Source organism: Bos grunniens, chromosome 4, assembly GCF_055505025.1.
Source record: "Bos grunniens cultivar Pamir isolate PY7600 chromosome 4, Bosgru_T2T1.0, whole genome shotgun sequence".
NCBI lineage: Eukaryota > Metazoa > Chordata > Mammalia > Artiodactyla > Bovidae > Bos > Bos grunniens.
The window spans coordinates 20714734-20737154 of NC_141168.1; the positions used below are offsets into that span (position 1 = coordinate 20714734).

General features: G+C 47.8%; 1 protein-coding gene across 2 annotated transcripts in view; it reads left to right on the top strand.

The window, feature by feature from the left end:
• SLC13A4 (solute carrier family 13 member 4) overlaps positions 1-22421 on the top strand; it is a 41758-nt gene that overhangs the window by 14428 nt on the left and 4909 nt on the right. Inside the window, exons 3-13 of one of the 2 annotated variants that reach the window (XM_086395424.1) lie at positions 5960-6096; positions 7904-8076; positions 8542-8596; positions 11200-11239; positions 12170-12247; positions 13923-14107; positions 17662-17781; positions 19039-19140; positions 19474-19575; positions 20263-20360; positions 20560-20684. In XM_086395424.1, the coding sequence (XP_086251550.1) occupies positions 5960-6096; positions 7904-8076; positions 8542-8596; positions 11200-11239; positions 12170-12247; positions 13923-14107; positions 17662-17781; positions 19039-19140; positions 19474-19575; positions 20263-20360; positions 20560-20684 (1215 nt within the window). Of the gene's footprint in view, positions 1-5959; positions 6097-7903; positions 8077-8541; positions 8597-11199; positions 11240-12169; positions 12248-13922; positions 14108-17661; positions 17782-19038; positions 19141-19473; positions 19576-20262; positions 20361-20559; positions 20685-22421 lie in introns of those variants that run through there. The other variant, XM_086395426.1, reaches the window with a different exon arrangement.

The following is a 22421-nucleotide window of genomic DNA, read 5'->3' on the forward strand; positions in this document are numbered from 1 at the left end:
GCCCAGCTCATCTTCACGAATGATTGGTTGGTCCATCTCTGTCTTTCTTCCTGACGATGCCCTTGATGATGTTCTTAGTGAGAAAAGCACTGAACCAAGATCAACATCCAGATTTCTATTCTCCTCAGACTTCTATGATTAAAGCCACAACTGCCCTCTTCCTATTAAAAAACAACAGCAACAACTTTGTAAAAACAATTAAAACCTGACATATCTAGAGAGCAATAAATAATCCCACGACCAAAGAGAGTGATGTTTTTAAAAGCTCGTCACTAAGAGATGTCACCTGCAATTCACTAACAATGAACTAGTTCATTAATATACTGCGTTGCTCAGCACTTAGGTCTTTGTGCCTCTCAGTCCAGGCTGGGTTAGAAAACGCTAGAGATGTCCTCACCCTTCACTTAAGAAAGTTTGGAAGAATCTTTTTCTTTGAGATCCACCTTGCTCCTTCTTATTTCATTTCTTCCTCTACATGGTCATGCTGGCATACCTGATTCCTGACCCTGAATCTCATCTTGAAGCATTTCATCTTTTCACTTCTTTTAACAATAATAATGGGCCTTTTCTGAGGACTTCCTATATGCCAGGCCTGTCTCGAATCATTTTACTTAAGGCACACATAGGATGGATTCAAAGTGTTGTGTATTACTACATAACCCAGACGAGGGTATCTGGGTTCAATGTTTGGTCCCAGACCATCTGTGGGAGCAGGCATTTGAACCCAGGTCATCTAAACTTCAGAGCCTGAGCTTGCTATCCTCTGCTCCACCTTTTCAAAGCCGTCTCTTCGAGCCCATCTCTTCTTAAACACTGTCCGGAAATACCTCTGCTCTCCAAGCCCAGGGTTTTGGCACACCGAGAAAAACCACAGAGCAGAAAAGCAGTAAAGGCAATAACACTGCCAACATAAATGTCACAGAATCCACGCACTCTAGCCACGGGAGGAGCTCTCATCTCAGAATCTAATTTTTCTTTGCAAATAGTTCTAACAATTTCTGTTATCTGGTTTCCCAACTCACAGAATATTAGTCTTGGAAATTAGATAGTGGGGAAAGGAAGGCTCATGGCAAATGTGAGGATGCAACACGTTTTAGAAAATGATTAAAATAATCCTTAAGAATCCTGGAACTCCCAGAGGGGTTCTGAATAACCAAGGTTTTATTGTAAAAGAAAAATCAGTGGGCTAGAAAACTAACCGACACCACCACCAGACAGGTTTTACTTATTGTGCCTCAGCCTTCTCTGTGTGCTAATGTCCATGGACCTGGACAGCAGGGCCACTGAGTAACAGAACCACCAGGAACCCCAGCTGTCAAGGTGGCAGGCCAGGCTAGCTGGTGTGCACGTGTCATTTCATCTTCACAACAGCTTTACAAAAGACTGGGAGTCATATAGTCCTCATTTATTTTTTTAGATGAGAGAAATGAAGCCCAGAGAGGTTGAATAACTTCCCCAGGGTCACACAGCCAAGTCCTGGCTGACGCCAGAGCCCTCGCTCTTCCCCACTTGACGGTACTATCTCGTGATCACAGACCACACCCAGGCTAAATCACCAAGCACGTGGCATCACTCACAAGGGGGAGGGGGATGTCTGAACAGACCTGAGCTCACCAAACACCACATGAGAAAACAGCACAGTTGCTTTCTAAACAACTAACAGCTATCCCGCTAAAGCTGAGCCTGAGGCTGCCATTGGACCAGGCCCAGGTATTTGGGGCCGGCGTCAGGACTGGGATTGTGAATAAAGATAAGGAATGTGGGCTGGCCCATGCTGTCTGGGGGACCAAGAATTTCCCCTGGGGTTGAATTAGATGAGTGGTTTCCAGTTGGCTATCATGAATGGCATGTCGCATGGTAGCTTTAGATTCAGAGGGACCTGGATTGATATCTCGACTCCACCCCTCACATCGGGGACCCGGAACCTCTTCCCTAACCTCTCTGGGTCTGTTTCCTCACGTTATGAGAAAGTAAATGCAAAATACAACATTCCCGGTATGCAGAAGGCACTCTCCACAGTTTGGTTCCTTTCTCCTTCCCTTTGAGAGGAACCCAGAGAAAGTAGCCCCACCAATTGTGCAGGCTCTGAGCCTCCTGAAAGGCCATCACAAACTGGAGTTCTATTAGGATTTGTGCCAAAGAGGCAGAAAATCGAAAGGCTGTCAGTCGGTCCCCTGGGAAAGTAACCCTGGTAGCAGTGAATCTTTAGAAGATTCACAGAGGGCCATGAGTCATGGGGCCAGTGGGGGACCGTCGCCCAGGTCTAGCAGTATCTCAGATCTTCTGCAGGTCTCCCTCCTTGATCAACAGAGGAAAGGGAAACACTGATTCCACCACCAAGCTGCCTCTCAGCTGCCTGGGACCATGAGCGGGCAGTGAGGAAGGTCCAGTTCAGCCAGCCCTGGCCTTCCCAGCAGTGCTTCTACCTCCCGAGAAGGGGCAGCACCTCCACCCACCACCAGGGTCCAAGCCCTCCCTGTCCCTCCCAGAGGGCACTCTGCTCCCGAGTCACAAGCCCAGCAGAGCTTCCCTGTCCTCCGGGAGAATTAGTGTCCACGAGGGCTGGGGTCCAGGACGAGGACTAGGTTAACCAGAAGCACAGGGCTTTTCTTCCAGCAAATGATCAGAGAGGAAAGATGGTCCTTCTGCAGCACAGAACTCATCAGTCAGACACAAGGAAATCTCCGTGGGGGAACAAGAGAGAAGAGGGCAATGGAGCTGGCTGCCTTCTGGCACAGCTCTTATCTTACCAAAGTGCTCCTAGCAGGGTTAAAAAATCAAATAATATTGAAAAAGATCATAATAAAAAAAAGAGCTGTCTCTTCCACCTACCTCCCCCAACCCAGAGCCAAAAACTTAACTTTCCTAACTGCTTCTTCTGGTATTAAATGCCACAGACCTATATAATATTCCTATATTAACTGTGGCTTCCCAGGTGGCGCTAATGGTAAAGAACCTGCCTGCCAAAGCAGGAGACATAAAAGAGGTGGGTTTGATCCCTGGGTTGGGAAGATCCCCTGGAGGAAGGCATGGCAACCCATTCCAGTATTCTTGCCTGAAGAATCCCATAGACAGAGGAACCTGGTGGGCTACAGTCCACAGGATCGCAGAGAGTTGGACACGACTGAAGCGACTTAACACACACATATTAATTGTTATCACTTTTAGACATTATCAATTATCTTCTGACTATAGTCAATGAGGGTTTTGTACTCTTACATCACCCAATTCTCCTCCATCTCTCAGTACAGGCATATAATTCAGTAATCAAATTTCAACACAATGGTTATGTAAATTCCATCTACTTCAAACGTCACAGAATTTACTATATTTGCATTTCCTTCCCTGTTCAGTTTTGATTTTTCTTGCAGTCAGAAGTGTTATTGTTTTCTCACTTTAAGAGAGTTTCTAAGTTAGGAGTTCAACTTTTCTATATCTTTTCCTTTCAGTTTATATCATGGCCCCATTGTTGGGAACAACTCTATTGTATGTGACTCAGTATTTACTGAGTGTCTACTTTTGCAATTTATCCTATTAGGTGTTAAGAGATATAGAAACATGTTCTTTGGCCTTTTGCAGCCTAGAATTCAGTTAAGAGACAAGAGCTGCTGCGGCTGCTGCTTAAGTCGCTTCAGTTGTGTCTGACTCTGTGCGACCCCAGAGACGGCAGCCCACCAGGCTCCCCTGTCCCTGGGATTCCCCAGGCAAGAACACTGGAGTGGGGTGCCATTTCCTTCTCCAATGCATGAAAGTGAAAAGTGAAAGGGAAGTCGCTCAGTCGTGTTCGAGTCTTAGCGACCCCATGGACTGCAGCCTACCAGGCTCCTCTGTCCATGGGATTTTCCAGGCAAGAGCACTGGAGTGGGGTGCCATTGCCTTCTCCGAAGAGACAAGCGAGGCACACAAAAAAGAAACAGTGCGAGCATGAAGCAACGATTTGAGCATCGCCCTGTGCCCTCTGTAATGCGTGTGGAGTTAATAGGACCCACAAGGAATGTTCTGGAGCTAGAGGCTAGAGGCACACAGAAGGTTTTCTGGGTGGGGCACCAGGCCTGAACTGGCTTTGAAGTCTCATCTAGGCGGAGATAAGAAGTGAATATTCCAAGGGAGGGGATCAATGAAGAGATGGTCCTGGACCCCAAACATAGGAAACATCTTTGAACAGGACTCGGTCTCAATTTTCTCATTATTAAAATGCAAGGAGAAGCTGGCAACTGGTACTATGGTTGTTTGAGAGAAAACCCCTTATCTTAGGAAATAAACACTGAAATACTTAGGGATAGAGGGCCAAAATGTTTGTAACCTTCAAATGGTTCAGAAACAAACAAAAATGGATACAGTGTAGGATGTTCCTTGCACTACTATCATTTTGGAACCCTTTGGAACTTTGTAATTATTTGGCAAGTTATAAAGACACCTTCAAGAACTCTATCTTAAGGAAATAATCACATTCATATAAACTTAATGATTTAAGCAGAAAATTATTGTTTGTTCCATTGTAGCAAAGAAAGAAAGAAAAGAAATCAACTTAAATATTCAACAAAAGGAAAATGGCTAAGAAAATTCTATAGTACTTCATGCTGCCAGGAGCATGGATTTTTCCAGTAAATTTAAGTCTCAAAAGAAATGATCAAAGTACAATGTCAAATGATAAAACAGAGGATAAAAGCCAGCACATATAATATAATTCCAATTATATATCTATATAGACATTAAAAATTGAAGAAAATATACCACAGTATTAACAGTAGTAAGATTGAAGGTAATTTTATATTTAAGTTTTCTATATTTTAAAGTTTTCCATAGTGAACAGGTGTTTTTCTAATAAGAAAATGAACATAGTTTTATAAAAACTAAAGAAAATAAGATTAGTGGACAGACCCAGGGTTATTTTCATAATTTTTAAGGACATAGCTCAGTTGGTAAAGAATCCGTCTGCATTGTAGGAGACCCCAGTTTGATTCCTGGGTCAGGAAGATCTGCTGGAGAAGGGATAGGCTACCTACTCCAGTACTCTTGGGCTTCCCTTGTGGATCAGCTGGCAAAGAATCCACCTGCAATGAGGGAGACCTGGGTTTGATTCCTGGGTTGGGAAGATCCCCTGGAGAAGGGATAGGCTGTATTCTGGCCTGGAGAATTCCATGGACTGTATAGTCCATGTGGTCGTAAAGAGTCGGACACGACTGAACGACTTTCACTTCACTCACAAGATAGAATTGTTAATGTTTATTTTTTGAAATCATATTCATAATGGGTGTTTTTCATATCTCTTAAAAAGTGGAGAAGACTATTTACCCCATAGAGTTATTGGCAGGATTAAATGAAATAATCTTTGTAATGTGCTTAGCCAACTCACTGGAAAAGCCCCTGATGCTGGGAGAGATTGAAGGCAAAAGGAGAAGAGGGTGGCAGAGGATGAGCTGGTTAGACAGCATCACTGACTCACTGGACATAAACTTGAGCAAATTCAAGGAGATAGCAAAGGACAGGGAGGCCTGGCGTGCTGCGATCCATGGGGTTGCAAAGAGTCGGACACGACTTGGTGACTGAACAGCAAAGCAGCACAGCACCCGCTCAAGGTAGAATATATATATGTAATATTGTTGTTGTTTAGCTGCTAAGTCATGTCTGACTCTTTTGTGACCCAGAGACTGTAGCCCACCAGGCTCCTCTGTCCATGGAATTCTTCAGGCAAGAATACTGAAGTGGGTTGTCATTTCCTCCCCCAGGGGTTCTTCCCAACCCTGGGGATCAAACCCCAGTCTCCTGCATTGGCAGGTGGATTCTTTACCATTGAGCCAGCAGGGAAGCCCATATATGTAATATACACCATAGCTAGCTATTTTAATAAACCTCATCTCCCTGCTTCTTGCTTGCCAGCCTGTAGTGGACAGTGAGTTTAGTCGGACGGGGGCTGGGCCCCGGGTCGGGTAGGGGTGACCCACCCTGGCCTCCGCAGGTGGCGGGCGAGTACTTCAAGAACACCACGCTGCTGCTGGTGGGCGTCATCTGCGTGGCCGCGGCCGTGGAGAAGTGGAACCTGCACAAGCGCATTGCTCTGCGCATGGTCCTGATGGCTGGAGCCAAGCCGGGCATGTGAGTCACACTTAGTGCATCTCCCCAGCTCCCAGTGGGCCCCCTGGACACTCAGAGGGATGTCCGCTTGAGGTTTTCTACCAAAAGGGATGGGAGGACACCAGGGCCGTGAGGCTCCCTCCTCCCCTGCAGGGCTCCCGGTGCAGCGGGTTACAACATCTAAGGGGCTCATTCAATAAAACAAGATGGACCAACATAAACTGTTTCCCAACCTTTTTTCCGGTGCATCACGTAACAGGCTGGATGAGGAAGTGGTGTCTTCTCCTCTGTCATCTAAGGAGGCGTGGCAGTTTCCTGCCAACCACCCCCAGCTCTTGTTGTCACTGGTTCAGACCACAGGCCTGTCAAACGTGGTGTCTGACCTGATCTGCAGTCCCTCCGCTGTCTCCTCTTCTCTCTTTGCTGTCAGGAGGGGCACTTGGGAATGTGTAGGAGGTCAGGATTGATGGTCTTGTGTAAACTCACTCCCACTCTGTTGGATAAAAACTGTGCCCTTCCCTTTGGAATACTGTCCTCACCTCCTAGCTTAAAACTTTCTTGCAACCCTTTTTCCCTGGTTCCTTTGGAAATCCAACAGAGCATAAATAAATAATATGGTATTTGTTTTCAACATTAGTCATTAGATGAATACAGGTTATAATTCAAAAGATGTTCCCGTCTCCCACTTAACCACAGCTTTAACTCACAGCATAATTCTCAGTAATACCCCCTCACTTAGTAATACCCCCTAACTCAATAATAACCTAATATTGTACCCCACACTCGACCTGCTGGACACAGTTTGGCACTTCCCCACATGATATTTGGACTCTGCAGCTCTTTAAAACCCCTGAATACCATCTTTGAGAATTTTTATCCCATTGTGTTTCCACTCATCTCTGTTCACCGTACCTCCCACACCCGTGGGGCCCTCTGTTTGCTGGTGAGGGTCCAAATTACACAAACTGTTGTCTCCATCAGCCTAAACAGAGGCGGGCTCTGGCACCCACTCAGTCGTGATCCATAGGCTAGACATGCCGGCCCCAAACTGCACAGTCGGTGACCCCACCTACGGTGATCCACGCGGGACGTCTTTGCGTTGACTTCTCTTACGAAATGAGAACTATGTCTGTGCACAGTGCATGTCTTCAGAGTCAGGGAGAACTTGAATGTTCTCTGTGTTAGCCTTTCTCCAAGCCTCAACTCTTTAAGATACCAGCTTGAAAAAGTGCACACAGGGAAACTGAACACTGGGGCCTTTGAGGGCTAAGCTTTCCACGTGTTAGTAGTGGAACAAGTAGTGGGCGGAACCATGAGCTTCATCCATTCATCTCTATTTGGTCGCTAATAACTATGGTGACATGGCTGCAAAGCAAGGAATGTGAAGGTATTCAGAGGTTTGCTGGCTGCAAGGGCCAAAAAAGAATTCCTTTATACCCATACAAAAAAACACACATCAAGCTAACGTCATCGAGCTCTCTCCACAGAGAGATGAGGAATCAGTTAAGTCCATGCCCTGTGACCCTATGACCAAAGCTACTCTTTGCTTAAGTAAGGGCTTTTTCTGGTGGGGGGCGGAAATGCCAAGGCCACACTAGCCCATGAAGTGTGCTTCACTCATTCAACACATCTTTACATCTTTAATGTTTACTCTGTGCCAAGCCCTGGGAGTACCAAGTATGAAATAAAACCCCAGTGTTCGGATAAATGCCAGCACTGGTGGGTTGGTAGGAGGCCCTGGGGAGCCCCGTGAGGTCAGAGGTTGGACCTGGGGAGGTGGGCGTGCTGTGAGGCTACCCCCCACCCCAAACCCCTCCCTGCCTTCCAGGCTGCTGCTCTGCTTCATGTGCTGCACCACGCTGCTGTCCATGTGGCTCTCCAACACATCTACCACTGCCATGGTCATGCCCATCGTGGAGGCCGTGCTGCAGGAGCTGGTCAGTGCCGAGGAGGAGCAGCTCGTGGCTGGCAACTCCAGTGCCGAAGAGGCCGAGCCCATCAGTACAGTTTGCTGGAGTTCATCTCCCCCTTGCTCCTCCACCCCTCCTCCAGTGACACCGCCCAGCTCGGCACCCACTCCCTCCACCCCCCCTCACCTGCTTCCCTCCCCTCGTCTTCTGATGTCCCCCTCCCCTGCCCTTTATCCCCTAACCTCCAGCCCTGCTCATCCAGAGGCTCCCTGTGACTCCCATTCCCAGCTGTTCCTTCTTGCCCTGCTTCCAGCACCCTCTGCTGCTCCCTGCCCCCTGATGCTCCAGGATTAGCCCAGGACCCCAGGCTTTTGTCTGTGTCCCTGAGTCTCACCACATCCTCAGAGGGGACGGAAGGGGAGTTGCCAGGCACCAGGCCCAGTGGGAGCCTGCATGCTCCTGGGTCCCCCTAGTCCAGCCCCAGCCCGGAGTCCCTGCCCTTCAGGGTCAAGTCCGGACTCCATGTCTCACTTTCTGCTTTCCTTTGCTGCTGTAGATCTCGATGTAAACAACAGCCAACCTCCCCTGGAACTCATCTTCGTCAATGAAGAGTGAGTATGACTGCCCTCCTCCCAGACAGAGCCCCTCCAGGTCCATCCCAGAGGTCAGGAAAGAGCCTGGGGAACAGCCCTTTCAGCTGGGTGGGCCACACTCACAGCTTAGCACACCACCACCCCTGCCCGCCCTGATTTCCTCTCTGCCCAAGATCCTGAGGGCAACTCCCTTCAAAACTGGGTACTGCAGGGCTCAGAGAAGAGGGGGAGAGACTATGCTGAACCTGATGGGACATACAGACTGTACATACATCTCCCAAGTAGAATTTCATCTAAATTGATGTCCCTCTTGGGAGAATGATATTTTTTAAATCTATCAATGAAGAAAGTCTTGCATATTAGATATCGCTGGAGACTATTAGAGAACCACAAAGTATTTTATAGGTATTAGATATGGTCTTGCTAGGTTTGGTCTTGTTACATACGGCAAGGAAAAATTAAGTGGCATGTAGGGGATAACAGGACAGTTGGTGAGAGCACCACGTGATGATGAAAACAAGCTCTTTTAGAAAAGGAGAAATCTGGTCTTACTCATGTGAGGCAGATTCATGAACAGCTGATTTCTTCTGGACATCTGATATCAATATATGGTCTTCAAGGAAGACTGTGATGAATAGGGCATTTTAAAAGTTGGATTTGTACTAGAGCTCCGTTGCGCAATTTGCTCTTTTCATAAAAAAATGGGGAACCCACAGTGAGTGAGACCAGCACCATGTGGAGAAACAGATGTGGGGGGCCATCCTCCCACCACTGTTACCGATCATAATACACTGGCCTTCCCTCCCCACCCTTGATGATGTCTCAGGCAAATCCCACAGCTCCTTCCAGATATTAGAACAATCTCATTTTCAGATATTCAGCCATCTGGTCCAGGCTCGTGTCAAAACTTCACTCTCATTTGAAGCTTCTCCCCACACTCTCGTGCTCACACTCAAGCCCCCGTAAGCCTAGGTCTGCAGGATGAGAGGTGACCGTGAGCGGGGGAGACGTCTGGCTTTTTCTCCATCTTCCTCTACCTTCCCCTCCCCTCACCAACCCTCTCTGCTACTTCTGACTTCTCCAGGGTCAGGACAGAGGCTGTAGGGAGCAGGAAAGATACAGGGGCACAGAGGGTCTTGGCTGGAGGTTTTGGAGAGTGCGGCCAGTGCCCGGGGACTCAGGTCCTTACTCTTTCGCACATCAGGCATTTCCCTTCAGCGTCTTCAGTGTCCCCTGGAGGCCACCTCTGCACAGGGCCCGATGGCATGAGGGGCTCTTGGAGAACTGCTCGGCCTCCTTGGTTCTGTGTTCTGGTGGCTCAGTCCCTAGCCCTTTCCATCTGGGGTTGCCTCCGCATCTGTGGTGGGGCCTTTCACAGTGAGCAGCGGCCCAGCCACCCTCCCTGTGGGGCTCCCCCTCAGCAGGAAGCACTGGACACCGAAAGCACTAGCTGCTCCTGGTGCGGGCGTCCTTTCCCTTCTCACTCTGGCCTCCTGGGCAGCGCTCATTGGCCTCTTGCCCTTGTTCTTTTCCAGATGAAAACACATGTCCCAAACTCCAAAGCCGAAGCTCAGGGTGTCCCTGGACTCTCTCAGCAGCACTGGGGGTGGGGGGTGGGTGTCTGGAGAGGGGGTTGCCAGGGTTGGTGGTGGTGAGAGGGCGGCAGGATGGCAGTCTGAGGGGCTCCTCGCCAGCCTCCTCACCCGATTTGGGAAGGAGGACAGGGGAATATCACAATACTCCCCCCAGGCTGACAACGCCCTCCAATGAACGCTTCCCTCCGAGCTCCACCAACTCCTGATAGAGCCTGGAGGTGGGTGACGACCGCAGGGCCCCACATCCTGCCTATGTGTCCAGCACCTCACTGGCTTTCCCAGTGGCTGAGCTCACGGGACCCACTGTCCTCAGAGCTAAGACGGACCAGAAACGTGCCTTTAATGCTGAGTGGAAGTCAGTAAGGCTGGTGTTACATCCCCACCTTCCTCTGTCCCCAAGGCAGAGCTGGAGAGCGGCCGGGGTGGGAGGGACTCGGCACCCACGGTGACTCCCACCCTGGGGGGTGCAGCTGCTACTGAGAAGCTCGCCCCTCTCTCCTGTGCCTTTTACCACGTGGCCCTGGCCCTCCCTGCTCCTGTTCGCCTTAGAGAAGCATTTCACGTTTCTCCTAGATGGTCAGCCCATGAGACCACAGTCCAGGGCCCCAGGCTCTCCAGGCAGGCAGACATGTTCCTCTCTGGTGCCATCACTTAGTACCCAGGCCCCCCGGGGAAGCTAGTAACCTCCCTCTGCCTAGACTCCTACCCTGTAAGTGTAGGTAACAGTACCTGCCCCACAGATCTGCTGTGAGGATTAACAAGGTCATGAGGATTGAAATCCATTCATGAGTGCTCAGCTCCATGTTAGCTATTATTAGGAGTCTCGGTTTCCCTTCAAATGCAACACCCTGCCCTTGTCCCCACAAATCCTTACCACATCTCTCAAAGGTGAGATTTGTCTTCTTTGTAGCCAAGAACACCCAAGTCTAGAAGGGTCCTTTATACCAAAACCCAATGTGGGGAGAATCCCCATCTCAGCCATTCTGGGCCACTGCTGTTTTCCCCACCTTCTTTGTTCTCTTCCAGCACGTCAAATGCAGACTTCAATTCCCTGATGCAGAACAAGGTATGGCCTTGGGTTTCCTCTGTGCTTTGAAATACTTAAAAGACCCTCAAGATGACTCATGGGGCCTTCCCTGGCAGTCCAGTAGTTAAGATGCTGCCTTTTCATTGCAAGGGGTGCAGGTTTGATCCCTGCTTGGGGAACAGAGATCCTGCACACTGCACCGTGCAGCCACAAAAAACGTTTATACAAAAAAAAGGTAACTCAAAGACAGAGATGCCTGGCAGCTTGTCGAGAACCCAGTGACCTTCTCAGATGGGAGGGCACAGAGGTGCTCACCTGAGCCTGGACATGTGAGGCTTCGAGCAGTTCTGAACCCCAGGCCTGGTTTCTGGGCTTAGCTTCACAAAGGGACAGGCTAACTAACCTTTCTTCACAGAAACCCAATAGTCAGCCATCCACGGATTCACCCTTAGACTCCTTTCAGGAGGGGTTCATTTACAAAAATCATACTACAAAAGGGGACAGTTTAAAGGTGAAAGTCAAGTTGCCCACACACTGCTCAGCCTTGCCCCTCCCCTGGGGCTGGTTTTACATCACTTCTCACCTCAGTCCCAATGGATGGGCCTTGATCGGTCCAAACTATGGACTTGGTTGTGTGCATTTTCTTTTTCATTTTCTCTGTGTTAAAATGAAGGGTTCTTCATGAGCTAATGGAGTTCTAGAAAGCCAAGCTCTCCTCTAAGGACTGAGCCATGTTTTTCCATATTTCAAAAGCCTCTTCATATGGGGAGCTTGGCTCCAGTCAGACAGGAACCTGTGAAAGGGAGGCAGGCACAGTGGGGGTGGCTGTCTACCACCTGTTCACCCTGGCTCTGCTCCCCAAGTCCCCAGGGAGGGCAGGCAGAGGCATGGTGCCCCCCAGGGTGATCCAGTGGCTTCTCCAGACCCCACATCCTCCTCCTGATGGTGTGATGGTCTTTGTCCTGACAGAACCGGAATGGTGTGCCCACAGTCACCAACTCTGCCGAAACAGCAAACCTCCCAGGCAGGAAGCAGCACCCATCCCAGGTAATGGAGAAGTACCTCCTGATCCTGTTTCCTTCGTGACACACCCAAGCTCCCAGGGGTCACTGTTCCTGCAGCTGTGAGGGTGTCAGGCAGGCAGGCTGTCACCAGGCCACTTTAGCCACCTGTGTGTGAGGTCTGTGTGTGCCGCAGAGACAAGGCATCCCACTCACTGCTGACTTCGGCAAGTTATCCCACTGCCTGAGCCCCAGTCTCGTCAGCTTTAAAACTGAGGCTCAGTCTAGATCAGAAGTGTCCACACTACTCCTCAAAGGTGCTTTGGGGCCACTGCAAATATTGTGTTCACATATCCTGAGATTTTTAAGGCAACTGCTTTTCTGTTCCCTGATTTTCCTGGAACTTTTATCACTGAAACAAAAATGCAGAAGTAAAACAGATGTGAAAGCTGGCGTCACACTGCAACTCTTACTTATAACCCTAGATTTTAAGTTTTTGTGTTCATCAAAATCATCTCAATTATGTGACATCCGTCTCATCATAAACAAATACCATTGTTTATTGAATACCAAGCACTGTGCCATGCATTTGCCCTCTAGTCTTGGCCCAATGAGGTAGCAACTTTGAACTGCATTTTTACAGAGATGCAGAGAGATGTACCCAAGGCTTTGGAGCTAATAAGAGGAGAACCTTGATTCAAATGCACTTTCAGTTAAAACATCGATATATGCCCATTAAACGCCGTATTTGTTTCCTGTATTGGAGGTCCATGTCAGTTTTCATTAGGAGAAAGGATCATGGGAAACCACTGGACCAGAGACTCTCTGAGGTCTTCTCTAGCTCTTATAATCAAGGACTCTTTCAGGAGAATGTGGAAGGCTCCAGCCTTTTCTGGGCCCTTGTAGGAAGATGGGGCAGAGGTTATGGGCTTTGAGAATTGTGGCAGGGTGGCCTCTGCCCCCCGGTCTCCCCATGGCCTGGCCTGGTGACATTTGTACCAGACTACTCCTAGTCTCATGGACCTGGCAGGACAGAGGGGCACTGGCTTCTTAAGCCCAGAGCTGAGATCAGAGGTCAGAAACCTCTGACCCTGAAAGGCCATCACGTGGACCATGCAGGGCCTGAGAAGACCAGGCCAAGGCTGAGATTCCTATGCAAATTGAGGGGGAAGAGAAAGAGGGGAGGAAAAATCAATAGGCAAGAAGAAGTGAGAAAGAAGGGAGGAGAGAAACACACTTTGACTCTCTGTCCAGTGAAAGCTGGACTCTTTCTATAATGCAAAGCTTATTTTTTAGTCATTTCCCAACCAGGACTGTATTGTAACTCCACAGAGAATAACCATCTTCTATTTGGTACTTAAACATGAAGTGGAGAGCAGTCAGTTTTACTGGAATTCAAGTAAAAAACATAACTGTTAATATTCATAACAACAAAAATAACAATATTAATAGCTTACCATTTGTTAAATACCAGGAAGGGTTCCAAGTACTTTCTATTTACTCTTTACAACAACCTGGCAGAGGAAACTGGATTTTCCCCATTTCATAGAAGAAAAACTATAGTTCAGATGGGGATGACCTAGCAGGGCAAGAGTAGAACTAGGACTGGGACCCATCTGACACCCAAGCTCAGAACATTTCCATTGCACAATGGTCTTTCATGCTTTGTGGGCCAGAAGCCCAAGTTGGGTTAGAGAAATTCACTGACTTTCCTTTGGTAGGAAAAGCCACCAGTCCTCACCCCCAGCTCCAGGAACCAGGAGCTCAAAAGAAAGTACAAGTCCCAGCATGACCAAATGATCTGCAAGTGCCTCTCTCTGAGCATCTCCTATGCCGCCACCATCGGGGGCCTGACCACCATCATCGGCACCTCCACCAGCCTCATCTTCTTGGAGCACTTCAACAAGTGAGTAATCCACTTGGTCAACAAGTATTTACAAACCATCATGTGTCAGGAACAGACCCAGCTGCTAAGGATATGACAGAAAATAGAATCAGAGCAGCTTTTGTACCAAGGGCCAAGAGAAATGATTTTGTACCAAGAGAAATGATCAAGTCATTACAGTTAAATGTGATGAGAAGGGTGGGATTCTGCAAGGGTGGTGGGAGCGGGTGGGGGAATAGTCTAGAGGGAGGAAATGCCTCCCCAAAGAGGTGACAGTGAAAGTAGAGACCTGGAGCCTGAGCTGGAGTAAACGAGACAAAGGGAGATCTTCCAGACAAAACAGTGTAGGAGGCTCAGAGGCAAGAGAGCAGAGAAAATAAAGACAATGGCAGAGGGCGAAAGGAGGCCAGGGAGGTGGATACGCAGACCGCACAGGGCCTCACAAGGCCCATGAAGGAACTTGGACTTCATGCGAAAAAGCTGGGAGAAGCCTTTGAAGAATTATAGGCAGGGAGTGAGGTGATCACATTTACAGTTTTGAAAATGCATTCTGGATTTTAAAAATGGACAATGGAATTTGGGAAGGAAAAGGCAGGAGGATGATCCAGGCTGCTGCTGCCAGTGCCCAGGACAGACCTGATGGCAGCCTGTATAACAGTGGAAGGAGAAATGGCCTGAACTGAGCGAGCTTCTGAGGTCGGATTAGGAAAAGCCTGAGAGAGGGGAAGCCCTGGACTCATTTTCAGAGTCGGGGCTTCAGCAGCTGGGGAAACAGAGCTGCCCTTGACCTACATGAGGGTAAAGATGAGGAAATGCTGATAAAGAAGTGGACATGTCCGGGTGGACACGTCCCTGGATCTCAAGAGCCATTTTTAGGCTAAAGACACAGATGTGGAGTCGGGGTGGCCACCCGTGTCACCCCCAGGCCACCAGGCTCACAAGGGCCTCATGTGGGTTTTAAGGTCCTGCTGTCAGTGAACAAGCGGCCCTACATTTGCCTTTTGCACTGGGCCCCACAAAGTAGATGATGGCTGGTCCTAGTGACTTGCATATGGAACCTGAAGCCCTAAGAGTGACGGAGATTACTCAGGGAGAACACACAGAGTAAGGAGATCAGGGGAATAAACATTAAGCACAAACATTTAGGGACTTCCCTGTTGGTCCAGTGATTAAGACTCTGCCTTGCAATGCAGGGGACATAGGTTCTATCTCTGGTCAGGCAACTAATATCCCACATGCCTCAGAGAAATGAACCCACACACCACAGCTCAAGAGTACAGGCACCGCAATGAGAGATCCCCTGTGCTGCAACTAAGACCTGACACAGCCAAATAATAGGTAAATATTTTTTTAGAAAAACATTTAAATTAGACTAGAAAAGAGAGAATAAAACAGTATCAGACAGAGAAGAGGAAAATCTAGTGTCATTCTACCCAAAGGAAGAAAGTGGTCCATATTGTTTAAAGTTGTTGACTGACCAGGCAAAGTAAGGACAAAAATGTATCCGTTAGATTTCTTGATATGGAGGTTACTGGTGATCTAGGCAAGAACAATTTGGTCAAGTGACCTGAAAAGAAGCCAAATTTCAGTAGTTTGAGGAGTAAGATGGAAATGAAGAAATGCAGAGTTGGCTGTGAAGGGAAGGGGAGAGATGGGGTGATAATAAAGGGAGGGTAAAGCATGGCGAATAAATGGAGAAACAATGGAAATAGGCACAGACTTTATTTTCTTGAGCTCCAAAATCACTGCAGATGGTGACTGCAGCCATGAAATTAAGACGCTTGCTCGTTGGAAGAAAAGCAATGACAAACCTAGACAGAGACATTACTTTGCTGACAAAGGTCCATATGTCAAAGCTATGGTTTTTCCAGTAGTCATGTGCAGATATGAGAGTTGCACCATAAAGAAAGCTGAGTGCTGAAGAATTGATGCTTTGGAACTGTGGTGTTGGAGAAGACTCTTGAGAGTCCCTTGGTCTGCAAGGAGATCAAACCAGTCAATCCTAAAGGAAATCAATCCTGAATATCCACTGAAAGGACTGATGCTGAAACTGAAGCTCCAGCACTCTCCACCTGACAATCTGTGAAGAGCCAACTCATTGGAAAAGACCCTGATGCTGGGAAAGATTGAAGGCAGGAGGAGAACATGGGTTTGAGCAAGCTCCGGGAAATGGTGAAAAACAGGGAAGACTGGCGTGCTGCATTCCATGGGGTCACAAAGAGTTGGACATGACTGACTGACTGACAAAGTGGGGTCAAGAATGGGGTTTTAAGATGAAAGACATTTAAGCACTGATAGGAATGATCCAGATGAGAGAATAGTTAAACACTCGAGAGAGGGGATGACTGACAGAGTGATGGCACTGAGAAAACCAGAGGGGATGGGATCCAAGCAGGGAGAGAGGAAGGAAAATGAGGAAGGAGATGGGAGGAGGAAGGATCCAGCACAGTTTAAGACCTAACTCCCCAGGACCTGAGCTCTTCACACCACAGTACTCTGCCCAAGCTCTGAGTTTCTGCCCTTCTGGTTTAGTTTCTGGGACAATTCCTATTCCTTTAGTCTATGTCTTGGGTGGTAAATTTATCAGAATCTTTACATAAATTAAGAAGAAACAGATCTGAGTGAGTCTCCTGAGTGTGATGTTTATACACTTCCATGATATCAATTTTGGTGGCTTGGATGCCATTTTAGCTTATTTCATAATTCTTGGCTGGGCTCAGTACAGCTGCCACTGTCAAGTGACTTCTCGATAATATATTACCATACTTTTATCATTAGCTGTACTGTTAACTCTGCTGTATGTCTTCTTAAGGACCATTTAGCTTCAGTTCAGTTCAGTTCAGTTCAGTCGCTCAGTCGTGTCCGACTCTTTGCGACCCCATGAATCGCAGCATGCCAGGCCTCCCTGTCCATCACAAACTCCCGGAGTTCACTCAGACTCACGTCCATCAAGTCAGTGATGCCATCCAGCCATCTCATCCTCTGTCGTCCCCTTCTCCTCCTGCCCCTAATCCCTCCCAGCATCAGAGTTTTTTCCAATGAGTCAACTCTTCGCATGAGGTGGCCAAAGAACTGGAGTTTCAGCTTCAGCATCATTCCTTCCAAAGAAATCCCAGGGTTGATCTCCTTCAGAATGGACTGGTTGGATCTCCTTGCAGTCCAAGGGACTCTCAAGAGTCTTCTCCAACACCACAGTTCAAAAGCATCAATTCTTCGGCGCTCAGCCTTCTTCACAGTCCAACTCTCACATCCATACATGACCACTGGAAAAACCATAGCCTTGACTAGACAGACCTTTGTTGGCAAAGTAATGTCTCTGCTTTTGAATATGCTATCTAGGTTGGTCATAACTTTCCTTCCAAGGAGTAAGCGTCTGTTAATTTCATGGCTGCAGTCACCATCTGCAGTGATTTTGGAGCCCAAAAAAATAAAGTCTGACACTGTTTCCAGTGTTTCCCCATCTATCTGCCATGAAGTGATGGGACCAGATGCCATGATCTTCGTTTACTAGCCCCCAAAATACTACATGGAAATCCACCCTTTTCTAACCACTGACCTGGTTCTTTCCCTTCCAGCCAGTATCCAGCTGCAGAAGTGGTCAACTTTGGCACCTGGTTCCTCTTCAGCTTCCCCATCTCCCTCATCATGCTGGTGGTCAGCTGGTTCTGGATGCACTGGCTGTTCCTGGGCTGCAAGTGAGTCCTGGGGCTCTGAGAGCAAGGCTCTCCCATCCCTCCAGGGCCATGGCCCAAGCCCTGAGGGTGACACCTAACTGGGAGCTGCCAAGTAACCATCAAGGATGCCCAGAAGAGAAGGCAGTGGAGTAGACGAGGACTCAGGCATCATGTTTTCTAGAGACTCCAAACACACATGGACTTTGCACCTCTCTATGAGCTCTGTGATGTAGTGTTCCTAAGGTCAACTGACTGATTGGTTAGAGGAAGGGCTGGATTCATAAAGGTCTGAATCGGAGAGTAGTTAATGTAGTTTCATGGAGAATAATTTGAACTAATTTCTAAAGAAATGACTCCAAGTAGAAGTTGCCTTAGGCTTAATTTTATAGACGTGACTGATTTATACTTAATAGTTGTATGAAATATGCTTATATCACTCAAAATAACATTAGACATTCCTCTTACAATACTATTTCTAATATTAATCTACTTAGCCAGCTTTCCATTACTGATGCTTGCTCCAAATTTGATCAGTTTCAAACACATAAAGGAAAGATATACCAGATGTTTTGCTATTAGTCCAGGGGACCCAACTTTCCCACTGCTTAGGGGATGTTCTCTGAGCTTTTTAAAAAAATAATTCAAGAGACAATCATCAAATCAATGACAACTGTATACTTCTATGCTCCCAGTATTGCTAATTGAAAACTTATACCCACGTTCACCCCAAACAACCCTGTCTCTAGACAGATACACACACACACGCTGTGTGCTTGAAAAAAATAAATATACAAGCGTCTACATACATATGCCGCATCACAATGATTCTCACTTATGTAAAGGATGAGTGTGTAGGGACTTTCCTGGAAGTCCAGTGTCTAAGACTCTGCGTTTCCAATGCAGGGGGCACAGGTTCGATTCTAATTCGGAATAGAACAGGATCCCACAAGCCACACGGTGTAGCCTAATTAATTAGGTAATTTAAAAACCCAACTGGGAACGGGGGAAAGATGAGTGTGTAGAAACAACCAAACATAAATACCCTCACACAAGTCCATGAGACATGACTTCACATTTATATACCAGAGATTCACTGGGAAGCTGGGGAGAAGGCTGCTGAGGGGCTGTGTTATCTTGGCAGACGAAGTCGCATGATAGGTGGGATGAGGGGACAGAAGAACCGTCACAGCCAGCCAGTAGTTTAGTGTTTGCTTAGACTTGCTCTCCACTTGCTTTCAGAAGTGGCCTTCATTCCTCTGCTCATTCTTCCCTTCTCAGTTTTAAAGAGACCTGCTCTCTGAGTAAGAAGAAGAAGACCAAAAGGGAGGAGTTATCAGAGAAGAGGATCCAAGAGGAATATGAGAAGCTGGGAGCCATTACGTAAGAATCAGCCCTTCCCCCTTTTTCTCTTTCCCAGGAGAAAACCACAGCAGGTAAAGTGCGCAAAGCAGCAGCCTTGTTCTCGGTGGCCTCCTGAGCTGGGGGAGTTTTCCTTAAGTACAAATAGAGGTGCTATTTAATGCCAAAGTCAAGCTGGCCCCCAGGCCCTAGGGGCCACCCTTCCCCGTTGCAGTATTCCACGTAGTTGAGCAGAAGCTGCATCTCAGGTCTCCAGTCCTGGAACCCTGATCGCAAGAGCATCCCGAAGCAAAGGGAGGAGGCCAAGAGGAAAGTCCCCGTTCCTGGAGGAGGTCTTCCTGTTTTCTCTTCTAGCTACCCGGAAATGGTCACTGGATTCTTCTTCGTCCTGATGACCGTGCTGTGGTTTACTCGGGAGCCTGGCTTTGTTCCTGGTTGGGATTCCTTCTTTGAAAAGTAAATGATACCATCTTTGTGAACGACCGCCTCACCTGAACTCTTCAGGCAGTACCCACCAGGGTCCTCTCCTAGACTCTTAGGAATAGTCAGGAACCCAGGAAGTACTCTGTCCTCTTAAAAATTCCCCTTTCTTAGGGAAGTTGCAGTGCAGTCTCTGGAAGAAAATAGACTTTGGAGTCTGCCTCCAGGGTTGGGGTCAGGAGCTGCCACTTACCATCCACATGACCTTGGTCTTGTTACTTAAGTGCTTGTTTCGAGAGTGAAAGGAGAAAATGTAGAGTAAAATACCACCTGTAAAGGCTATGGTCACAGTGGCCGAGGCGTGTCCTGCCCCCCATATTTCCGAGGGCCAGGGCCACAGGCCACAAGCTCTCAGCGCCAGCTTGTGACCCTCCCAGGAAAGAGAACTCCTCCTTTTCTCTTCTCCTCTATCTAAAATAACTCCTGCTCACTCCTTCCAACAGGTCCATAAATTCACACTAAGACATCTACCCTAGCCAGGCCCTGCCTCCAGACATTAAATCCACCAGTGGATGGCATGGGAGCAGCTGGCCAGAAGGAAGGCTGAGGTCCCCACTAGACTAGGTGCCCTGGAAAGGCACCACGTTCAGACAGGCTGTCCCAGGCCCGGTGTGACCCCTGGGCCTCCTGACTCTCCTCCTCAGCTCTGCTTGTCTCTGGCAGGAAGGGCTATCGCACCGATGCCACGGTCTCTGTCTTCCTTGGCTTCCTCCTCTTCCTGATTCCAGCGAAGAAGCCTTGCTTCGGGAAAAAGAGAGATGGTGAGAGGAGTTCAAGGGAAGAGTCGGGCCTGGCTCCAGTCAAATAATGGTCTAAGTTCAGAATTTCTGGAAGGAGCCTTACCAAAGCCCTTCTGACTCCTCCCGGCGTAGCAGAGTATCCTCTCGTTCAACAACGAGACCCCTGTCTCCACGAATCACACCAGGAGGGTTCACCTGGCTCTGCCTCCCTGTCATCTAGGGGAGGACCGGGGGCCCTCGCTGGGCATGGAGTCCATCATCACGTGGAAGGACTTCCAGAAGACCATGCCCTGGGAGATCGTCATTCTGGTGGGAGGAGGCTATGCCCTGGCTTCTGGCAGCAAGGTAACCCTTGAGTCGTCTTATTGGGCCAAGTATTTTTCATTATGTAAAGTATGTAAAGCCAGTGGCTTTACCTAGTGAGTCCTTATGGTTCTGGGAGGGAAGATTAAAAGGTGCATCCAAGTCTCTGGGAAGGGAAGCCAGGAATGGACATCATGTCCCACCTGGAACGTCTAAATGTCAGTACTGGGAGCAGAGTTAGAGTCCCAGCACACAGGCATGCACACCTCGGGTATGGGCCCACACCGCTGCAGACAAGAGAAGTCCTGGACTTTGTAGCCATCTCCTTCTGGGGATCTGACAGTGGTGAGAGGTATAAGGGCCCAGAGATGCCCCAGACTGATCCCTCAGTTAGTCTGTATGCCTATCCTGGGGCCTTTTGGAGAATGTATGCTAAACCGGGTGTAGATGCCCCCCGATTTCCTGAGTGGGAGGATTTGGGATGAGATCTTTGAAAGGGGGCTGGTGGGAAAGAGTTGATGTTCCTAACCCTTTCCTGAAGTAAACAACTGTTAATAATCAGGTTAAGGTTCTGTTTGCTCCTCTGTCTTCTCTGTGTGTTTAACATTAACCCATCAACTCGGCTCAGTTTTGACTGCCCAGTGTGTGGGCCTCAGTGCTATCTGCATCAGTAATGAGGTCCCTGGGTCCTCCGCTTGGAAGGAGCCATGGAGGACACCGGGTCCCCTAGCCCACCCAGGAGAGACTTCTTCCCTCCAGGACACCCTGGCTGACAGGGACAGCCCTGCACAGCCAGCAGAGAAGTCACTCTTGACTTTCAGCTCAGGTCTTCTGGATGTCTTCCACTCCTTGGTCTGGCTTTCTTCTCAGGAACCCTCTCCTCAGTAATAATTATTAAAACAATAAAGACACATTATGTTCCCCTAGATCATGTTTTCTTCCAACTAAAACTCCCCCAGTTCCTTTAACCATTCTTCATAAGGGTATTGTCCCCTGACCACACTGGTCTCTCTCCTTAGGACTCATTACACTTTGCCTTTGATCAAACACAGTCCAGGGGTGGTCAGTCTCCTGCAGAGTAGAGCAGTTATTAATAATAACTCAAGCCCCATCCTTTATTTTATGGAAGCTTTTACAAGGCTTCATTGGCACTCATGTCAATGTTTACACTGAAACCACAGTCAACTAATACCCTTCGTTCTTTTCATTGTTAGCCATCATTAAGCTTCAAGCCCTTCAATCAGTTCTGTATATATGCTTTCAATATTTCTGACTCCAAGTTCATAATATCATGTTTATCCTTGTTGAATTTCAGTGGTTAGTTTTGGCCACTGAGCCCAGCCTGGCAAGATTGATTTTTTTTTTTTTTTTTTTACTAAAATTGTACATGTACAGTTGGTATGGCTATAAAACCTACTCACTCTACTACTTTAATAATATAATTTAGATACAGTATGTGTGATTCCTCCTGAATCTGAAATAATTTCAGAGTCTTAACAGTAGTGAGGAAAATTCAATAAAAATGTTTTCATACCAAGGGTTTAAAAAATAAAAAATAAAGGTTTCTTTTATTGTGTTTTTTCCCCTAACTTTACAGTCTAATTTATCAGTTTATTTCAAATTATAGTATAAGCTAGTTCTCCTGGGAAAAAAAATGCCCTTATTTTGCTTTACTTACAAGTACTATTGGAGAACATGATAAATAATACTCCAATTCTTTATAAAACATACTGCTTCCACTCAGCTAACTTCTCTGCCTCCTCTGTCTTTGTCTGGTGA